The 10,120-nt window shown below is 45.4% G+C and overlaps 1 protein-coding gene across 1 annotated transcript in view; it reads left to right on the plus strand.

The window, feature by feature from the left end:
• The window catches only part of LOC308315463 (metabotropic glutamate receptor 7-like), a 168,282-nt gene that overhangs the window by 152,588 nt on the left and 5,574 nt on the right, over window positions 1–10,120 (plus strand). Inside the window, exon 13 of the mRNA XM_080763454.1 lies at window positions 8,737–9,004. Coding sequence (XP_080619580.1) covers window positions 8,737–9,004 — 268 coding nt within the window. The remainder of the gene's footprint in view (window positions 1–8,736; window positions 9,005–10,120) is intronic.

Raw genomic sequence — 10,120 nt, forward strand, 5'->3', positions numbered from 1 at the left:
AAGTTAACAAAGATATGTCAAATCCTACTTCTGTACCGTTCTCCTTCTGTACTGTCTGTGAAGCGCTTGGAGAGCTGTGCATCTGACAGGACTGGGGCTGTGCGAGTTCTTCCAAAAACTCAAATAATATCCTTCAGCACAAAACTCCCTGCTGTCTGGAGCTACTGTTTATCCACCACTATGAATGAAAGAACGGCTGTCATCTTATCAATCGTCATGTTCTTTCTCCAGAAATATGAGTGCCTTAATAGACTGTAAAAAAAGATAAGTGTCTTTGCAAAGCGCTCTCTCTCTCTTGCGAAGTGATTTAAAGTATAGTGCTCTCTCTCTCTCTCTCTCTCTCTCTCTCTCTCTCTCATATTGTCTCAGGTGCTGCTTTCTGGATGCAATAATAATACACAATTACAACTAAACATACCCATGATGACAATAATCGTTTTAGGATTGCTTGCCATTATGCAAATGAGCGTTGGATGGGTTATGATAGAGGCCACTGATTAGTAATTACAAGAAAGTTGGAATTACTTTGAACAAATTTACTTCTAGGTCTCTAAGCTGCATGGGGGGCCTGATGGAGGGGAAAGGAACTGGTTGGAATAACGTGTTCCTTCCACTTTGCTACTTCAAACGGTACTACTTCAAAAGGTGAAAAGAAGCAGACTTCGACTCCTCATGCATAGAAGGAAGCATGAGGTCAGTCTGTTGCTCTCCCCAGGTTGGCATAGGGAGTGTTTTGGGGCCCAGGATTACATTAGAGAATTGATACTGGGTGAAAAATCGTCGGATAAAAAATAAAAATAAAATTAGCTTGATTAACTGTTGCACATCAAAGTCAGTCAGTCAGAGACATTTGTGTTTCTATGGCTGGCTCTACTGTTACGGCCGAGCAAAAGAAAAGAGACACATACTGTACTGTACTGTACTGTACTTTTTTCCCATAGTCTCCTGAACTTGAACGGCGCATTTTGCATTGAACATCTCCACTAGCTAAAGAGTGCTGGGTTTCATGCCCCGAAAATAGCTGATCTACAAGCTCACAACGCGTCGCACTGCGACGGGTTGCAGCGCGCTGCAAGCTCACAACGCTGCGACGCGTTGTGAGCTTGTAGATCTGCTATTTTCACTATTATTTTGTCCAAAAGTGCCCTCTTACGGCCCAGGATTTCATCCCCTGCCTCTCTAACACTCTCTACACGTCCATGAGAGTGCATGTCACCGCCACTCTGCCTCCTGTATTCTCCAGGGCCGCGCTGCACGCACCATTCCTGCTGAAATGTGAATCTCAATTTTCTTCCACAAGAATTGAGATCACGATTCTCTTTTTTTTTCTCTCCATGGAAATTTGTATTGTCTTTAGTCTGTAGTTGCTGAACATTACTACATTCAAAACGTGTCACCTGGAGCCATAACTACTGTGGCTTTAAACAGACAACATCAAAGTGCTCGACTTAAACCTCTCTTAAAGTCTCTATTGTAGTAGCTAAAATACATTTGACAGCCAACTGGTGCTGCACCATTCTTGCTCAAATTTAGAAATGAGATCGCACAGGTGTCTGAATTTAGATTGCAATCTTTTTTTTTATTCATCGTGCAGGTGTTCCCCGTTTTCGTGGTCTCCAGTAGAGAGCCAATCAGAGTGGAGTAGTGTGGGCGTTGCCCATTTATGATGACATGACATGATGACAGAGTGAGGCAACATCGTCCCATGCATGTGTGTCTTGGCACTCTGCGCACAAACACATGCCCCCGCACACACACGTGCACACACACACACACACACACACACACACACACACACACACACACACACACACACACACACACACACACCAGCTATTCATGATCCATGAGCACAGCTCTCAGAAAGTAGGCCACCCAAAAACAACCAAACCAAACACACCCCCGGTCGTCGAGGAGGACAAGACGACACTGAACGAAATTTCCCACAATCCATTCTTTGAAAGGCATTCTGTGCCCGTCAGGCCCTGAGCGAGCGCCTGTCGCAACCTAATCGTCACTTTACCAAATCAAGTGCTTTTCTCTTCTCTGTGGCATGTTGTGGTAATGGCAGGGCTTGACATTAAGGCTTGTCCGCTTGTCCGGGACAAGTATTAAATCTTCCCGGACAAGTGCATTAAAATTGTACTTGTCCGTTGGACAAGTAACCTTTGGTTTAGCTTTTTCTGTGACGCTCATGCCAGCCAACAATATTGTCTGGCATTATTGTCTGGCTTTCCTAATCATCACCTATCCAATATTGTTAATAGCTCTAGAATGTCTGTAATCCTACATATATTTAATGTATTCCAAATACCAAATACACAGCCATGCGTGTATACTCACCCAGTAGACTTTGAGTCAGATATCGTCCTCTGTTTCATATCCATGTGAAAGTTCTGGCAAAAAACATGTTATGTAATGTAAAATATCGCCACTTTTACATGAGGAAAAGCTATACTGAAAATATAAAAACTTCCAGTCGATGTTTGGGAAGCACAACCACAATTGACAGGTGTGAGGTGATTGGTGTTGCGTAGTTGATTACACCACCTAGTTTGTGTGCCCCATACATTTGTGCTCCTAGCTGGGTCCCAATTCGTTAAAATCGTTTAAGTTTTAGATTTTTGGCATGGTGGTAGGTATGGTTATAAGGTTTTCAAAAACCATCGCAAAAAATCTAATTCCTAAAGTTTTGATATGTTCAGTCCTGCACTAATTCGGGGCCCCCCGCCGGAGGCATGTTGTGGTAATGGTCTAGTCTCTGTAGCAGAGTAAATTGCCTTGGCGGTAAATTTTTTCCCTGGTGGGTATAATTATGAGAATTATCCAGTAACACTGTGTCTAAACTCACACACAATCATTTTCGGATCCCTTGATAAGGATCTTAATAAATCATCATCGCCCGCTATAAATAGCGGGGTCGGTTGCCGGGCGCTTGTTGGAAATTGACTTCATGTATTTATTTATGTTAAAGCAACAGGAATTAATTATGAATGCTCCGTGACAAGCTAAGCATTTTGGTGCATGGTGGGAAAGAGGGAGGGGTTTCAATTTGGGTCAAGCTCCTTGCAGAGGCATATGGTGTAACATATAGCTTGATGCTGTGTGTGTGTGTGTGTGTCTGTGTGTGTGTGTGTGTGTGTGTCTGTGTGCGCGTGCGTGCGCGTGCATGTGTTTAGTGCATACAGTGCACTCATACAGATGTTTTTCCGTGCTTCAGAGTATACTATAAGTAACTAAAGGTCAGAAAGGCTTAATGTTGGTATCAGCTGGCCGTGCTGTACTTTGTATCTCCCCTGTGACGGTCGACATGCTACACTCTGCAAGGATATGCGTTTCAAACAGAAATATCATACGATAAGGGACTCTCGGGACCCGAGCACACAAATATATTATGAATTCAAGCCCTATTTAAGCACTTGAAGGAGTAGTTCACCCAGAAAATGACTTGTTTTCTATCAATTACACCCCCCCCCCCCCCACACACACACACACACACACACACACACACACACACACATGGAGCCTGGAATTCATCTGAAAGGTTTGTCCATCACTAGGTTTCAATCTGCTAGACTCCTACTGAGATGTACAAATATTCCTGAATTATGTCCTGAATAAAAACTAGGTATTGCTATCAAAATGTACTTTGACCCGAAGTATGCCTAATAATCTGTAATTTTCCAGGGCGGCTGTTATAGTTACTTGTCTTTAGTCTTTACTTTTGTCTTTACTTGTCTTTTGCAGAGGGTCCACCACCCTCTGCAGTGCCTTCCGGTCAGAGGCTGGACAGTTTCCATACCAGACCATGATACAGTATGTGAGGATGCTCTCAATGGCACAACGGTAGAAGTTCACCAGTATCTGAGGAGATAGTTGGGCTTTCCTCAGTCTCCTCAAAAAGAAGAGACGTTGATGGGCCTTCTTGATGAGAGACGAGGTGTTGAGGGTCCAGGAGAGATCCTCAGAGATATGGACACCCAGGAATTTAAAGCTGGAGACCCGTTCGACCTCCACTCCATTGATCTGAATGGGCGCATGAGTGACAGCCCTAGTCCTCCTTAAGTCCACGATGAGCTCCTTAGCCTTCTTGGTGTTTAACGCCAAGTTGTTGTCGGCGCACGACGACGCCAGGTGCTGGATCTCCTCCCTGTAGGCCGACTTATCGCCATCCTTGATGAGGCCCACCACCGTTGTGTCGTCTGCAAACTTGATGATGGTGTTGGTGCCATGCATAGGGGTGCAGTCATATGTGAAGAGGGAGTAGAGAAGGGGGCTCAGCACACAGCCTTGTGGGACACCAATGCTCAGGGTTAGGGTGGAGGAGGTGAGGTTGCCTATCCTAACAGTACTGGGGCCTGTTAGTGAGGAATCAACAGGATCGAGGATCCAGTTGCAGATGGAGGGAGTAATGTCCAGGTCGTTTGTTGCCACAAGGTCACCGAGCTTGGAGATGAGTTTGGAAGGGGATGAAGGTGTTGAATGCCGAACTGAAGTCAATAAACAGCATCCGTACGTAAGTGTTGCTCTTGTCCAGGTGAGTGAGGGCAGAGTGTAGGGCAGATGAGATGCCGTTGTCCGTACCCCTGTTCTCTCGATAGGCAAATTGATGCTTGTCGAGGGATGGATAGAGGCCAGCTTTGAGTTGAGCCAGGACCAGCGTCTTAAAACACTTCATGATGATGGAAGTGAGAGTGACAGGACGGAAGTCGCTGAAGCACTTTGCAGACGAGTGTTTTGGCACAGGCACGATAGAGGTGGACAGATGCGCAGCGTGCACATCTGTGGTGGAGAGAGTGAGGGGTTGGAGATGACTTCAATTTCAAGTATGACAAACAGATTAGCGCCGTTGTTCAAACCAGCTTCTACCATCTCCGCCTACTCGCCAAGTCATCTCCCCCATAAACAATTAGTTATCCACTCCTTAATTTCATCACGACTGGACTACTGTAACGTCCTATATTATGGAATCTACCAATCCGCACTCAGACGCCTGCAATTAGTTCAAAATGCTGCTGCCCGCCTTTTCACCGCTACCAAAACATTTGACCACATCACACCAGTCCTCACCTCCCTCCATTGGCTCCCGATTAAACAAAGGATCGATTTCAAGATCCTTTTATTCACTTTTAAATCCCTTGGCCTGGCTCCCCCATATATATGGCTGAACCCACATAGAGCTCTGAGGTCTTCTGACCAGTCACTGCTGACCATGCCAACAGACCTTACCCGGAAAACAAGAGGTGACCGTGCTTTTGCGGTTGCGGCCGCGGAGTTATGGAACAACCAATCCATAGAGACTTCCCTTCTCAAAACCCACCTTTTCTCTCTCGCCTTTAATGTTGTTTGATCTAGATAGTTACGCATCTGTTCTTGATTCTAATGGTAATGTATTCTTGTTCTATTCTAGTACTTTCTCGATGTGATTCTTTTATCATGTTCTTATACTATGTTTTATACTCTGTCTTTATACGTTGTCTACTGTGAAGCACTTTGGTCAATGTCGTTTGTGTAAATGTGCTATATAAATAAAGGTTGATTGATTGATTGATTGATTGAGATCAGCAGGTTGGAGAGCCCTGGCGGGCGTCTCCCGGTTGTCTCTGTCAAAGCGGGGAGAGAGGGGTCGGTTTGGGGGGGGGGGGGGGGGTGATGCCTTGCCTCATGCGTCGAGGATTATTGGTGTTGAAGTGAACCTCAACCTTGAGCTTGTGGCTCTGCTTGGCCTGCTTGATCTGAAGGCGGTGTCACATGACCTCACTGTTCATCCATGGCTTTAAATAACCCTTTAAGCTGTGTTTTTAAGGAATAGCAGCACAGAGAATGGGAACACATTGAAGCACTCAGAGAGCAGATCTGATTTAAAAAGAGAATCAAAGTATTAATGGTTACGCATTTGGTCCAATTCTAGCTCTGTGTTGTGGAGACAGGGATGAGAGCTAATATATATTAATAATAAATAATAATCATGCAGCCAAAACCTCACTTCATTCTCTGGAGCCCTCAGTGGTCAATGCCAAGTGTGTGTGTGTGTGTGTGTGTGTGTGTGTGTGTGTGTGTGTGTGTGTGTGTGTGTGTGTGTGTGTGTGTGTGTGTGTGACACATCATGGATACCAACGGGGCGGGGCGGCTGTGTCTCAGGAGGTAGAGCAGGTCGTCCAATGGTCAGTGGTTCGAATCCCGGCTCCTCCTGTTCGCATGTCAAAGTGTCCTTGGGAAAGACACTGAACCCTACATCGCCTGCAGTGAGTCTTCTGTGTGAGCTCGCCAAAACTTGTTATGTGGGAAGTGAGGACGCTGGCGTGGACTGTTCGCCACTTCACCTCCCAATGTGTGAATGAGTGAACCGTAAAGCACTTTGAGCACTTAGAAAAGCACTGTACAAATGCAATCCATTATTATTATGGTCTGAGAATGTAGTTGTGTTCATAAGCCTGGTGGATATCATGTCTGTAGTTTACAAATTACTATTACAATGTAGCTATTTATCAGACGTGAATTACAGTAACTAAGAACAACAACACTGTGTTGTAGGGTTGGATCAGGCTTTGACGATATGGGGTCGTCATACCATACCTTGGTTGCTTTGAAGGCCAGCATCAGATAACTTTGGCTGGTTGAAGACCAAGCGAGCTGCGGCATTCTGGATCAATTTGAGAGGCTTATGTGCACATGCCGGTATATAGGCCAGTAAGGAGAGAGTTACAATAGTCAAGTAGTTTGAATGTATTACGTGTCCATAATCCTTAATGTGGATATCCTGTCTGTAGTTGGCAGGGAAAGTGGGAGTCATGTCAGATGTAACAGAAAGAATCCTGCAGGTTTAGTTTATTATTATAAAACATATACATACATAAAACGTAGCCATTCTAAAAGCTTTGTAGATCTGCTATTAGGCATTTCAGCATATTCTTCTCTCATTCTTTTAAGTATACGCTGATGCCAATACCTTTGTACTTTTACTCAAGTAACATGTTGAATCCTTATACTTGAGAATGTTTAACAGCTACTTCAACATCAGTAGAAACCTCTGAGTAATATTGTTGTTCCAGCGCTGCAGGCTAAATGAGTCCAGTCAGTCAGAGAGTGAGGGTTTATGTGAGCTAATAGACAGTGTCATTCCAAAAGAGCCTTGTCAAAAAATGTCCTCAAACGCTTTCCTGTCCCCTTCTCCCTCTCTCTCTCTCTCTCTCTCTCTCTCTCTCTCTCCGTCTCTTGTCCGAGCCTTTCCACTAGAAGATTGATGGTCTTACGCCGTCTAGCCTAGCAGGAGACTGTCTGACTGTCTGTCTGTGATGATATGTATTAGTGTCACCTTTACTGTCTCTGTCACATCGCTTAGCTTTCATCACACCCACTGCTTCTCAAAGTAGGGTCCCCGGGTCCCCGGGTCCTTGAAGGTGGTTCCAATGGGTCCACCGAACAGTATTACCAAGACGATCTTGTGGCAAAATAATAGGTATTATTACAATAACAGGTTATTTTTTCTCCATGTCCTGATAAAAGAGTTCTGGAGCGATATATTTGCATTCAGAAGGTTTGGCTGTCTGGCATATAGAGTTCCATAACGGTCCAATTGGACTTGGTGGACGACTCTGATAAAAATGCTTTGAGTGGTGTAACAAATGCTTTGCTTTTGAAACATTTTCACATTTTCAAACATTCCCCCATGCCAGATACTGCATTTGCTATCTGTATGTGTGTACTGTATATCTTTTGGACTTTATTATTCTTAACTTTTTTCTTTTACCTTATTTGACCTGTTCCTATGCCTTTTATATTTTGTTCACTCCTGCTCTCACTCTATACCTCTATCCTCTCTCTTCTCAGTTAGTCTCGTAGATGTATTTTATTGATTTGCTTGTAATGAAGCGTCAGAATCCATAATACAGCTACGAGTCTAAATCTTAAAACGAAAGATGTGCCTAATTGACAAAAGACTTGGAACTGTAGATGTGGTCTGGAATATTCCACAAAAAATGAATGAATAAATATATAACCCATAATCCATGTTACACTAACACCGCAGGTTATGGCGTCTGGAAGAATCGTGGCCGACTGGCCGTGTTTCCCGCTGGCATCTCGCTGTTCCAGCAGCTCGTGTCGGTAAACAGACCACCCAGCTGCCTAGTGGAAAGCCTGGTTTTCCACCGGTGCTCTGCCAGGTTGTAAACGGCTCTACAGTGGGGGAACGCGCAACAATCCAACAGCATGCACAGTCAATCATGATTGGAGGAAGGAATTGCCACCCAAAGCCCAAACCGAAACTAGGGTGTTTTACCCACAGGGGCTCACTGGGGATAGAGAGGAACTCCTTATATGGTCAGCGCACTCTATAGTAAGGTGTATTAGCACTTTCTTTTCCTTTTTTGTGAATTAAGCGCAATTACTGAATATACCTTTAACACCTGTAGACCTGTGATTTAGGTTTGGCTGCAAGACCTCAGTTGAAAATATGTTGTGCCTTGGAGATGCTCTACATGCCCAAGGTGTTACTGGTCAAAGTGACAGATGTGTTCCCCTCTCTCTCTCTCTCTCTCTCTCTCTCTCTCTCTCTCTCCTCACAGCTGTACATCCAGACCACCACCCTGACCATCTCCATGAACCTCAGTGTTACTGGTCAAAGTGACAGATGTGTTCCCCTCTCTCTCTCTCTCTCTCTCTCTCTCTCTCTCTCTCTCTCTCTCTCTCTCTCTCTCTCTCTCTCTCTCTCTCTCTCTCTGTCTCTCCTCACAGCTGTACATCCAGACCACCACCCTGACCATCTCCATGAACCTCAGTGCGTCCGTGGCCTTGGGGATGCTCTACATGCCCAAGGTGTACGTCATCCTGTTCCACCCAGAGCTCAACGTGCAGAAGAGGAAGCGCAGCTTCAAGGCGGTGGCGACGGCGGCCACCATGTCCTCCAGGCTCTCCTCCCAGAAGCCCAGCGGAGAGAGGCCCAACGGGGAGGCCAGGACGGAGCTGTGCCCCCAGGACCCCTCGTCCACCACGGAGCCCCCTGGTGAGTTATACCCCTGTTTAACCCTAAGCCCTCCACGGAGCCCAGGACGGAGCTGTGCCCCCAGGACCCCTCGTCCACCACGGAGCCCACTGGTGAGTTATACCCCTGTTTAACCCTAAGCCCTCCACGGAGCCCAGGACGGAGCTGTGCCCCCAGGACCCCTCGTCCACCACGGAGCCCACTGGTGAGTTATACCCCTGTTTAACCCCTCGTCCACCACGGAGCCCACTGGTGAGTTAGACCCCTGTTTAACCCTAAGCCCTCCACGGAGCCCAGCGGTGAGGTATACACCCTACGGTTCTCATTCCTATTCATTCCGGGGACTATTATTATTATTTTGGTGACCCCCGAAAATAATCATACTTAACTGGCGAAAGATTTAAATAAATTACTAGGCGTGTCAGTCGCTCCCCATCTGAAAATCTACAAAGTAACTAGTAACGACATTTTACTATACTACTACTATTACTATAGTAACTAAAGTTTTCAAATGAATGTAGTGGAGTAAAAGTACAACATTTGGATCCGAGATGTAGTAGAAGTAAAAGTATTGGAATTTGGAAACACTCCAGTAAAGTACAAATACCTCAAAATTGTACTTAATTACAGTACTTGAGTAAATGCACTTAGATTACACAGTTACTCTACATCACTGAGTGTGTGTGTGTGTGTGTGCGTGCGTGTGCAACTATGGCCTCACTCACACCTTCGCAACAGACTGTTGCTTGTTGTATACAAAGGGTGTGATACGTCTTGCCCCAATGCATTTCCAATGGGAGTCACATGGTTTGACACATGTTGACCCTCATACAACATTTGTGTTGTATGAGGGGGAGGGGGCAGTCAAAACACAGCCGAAAGCCATACAACAGCTTGTAGTCCAAATTATTGTATCAAACCATGTGACTTCCATTGGAAATGCATTGGGGTGGCCATGACACTTACATCTTGCTCACATCTAGCATGCATCAAAGGTGTGAGTGAGGCCTAAGTAGTGTGATCCCTGCTGTGCTGCATGGTGCAGAAGACGGGGGTATTGCGTGAGTGCGTGTGTGTGTTGGGGGGTAAATTCTCTGTCGTCTCTACTTCTCTAACGTAACCATGGTGATGATCAAC

The sequence above is a fragment of the Protomyctophum bolini genome (assembly GCF_963924005.1).
Source record: "Protomyctophum bolini genome assembly, chromosome: 5".
Lineage (NCBI taxonomy): Eukaryota > Metazoa > Chordata > Actinopteri > Myctophiformes > Myctophidae > Protomyctophum > Protomyctophum bolini.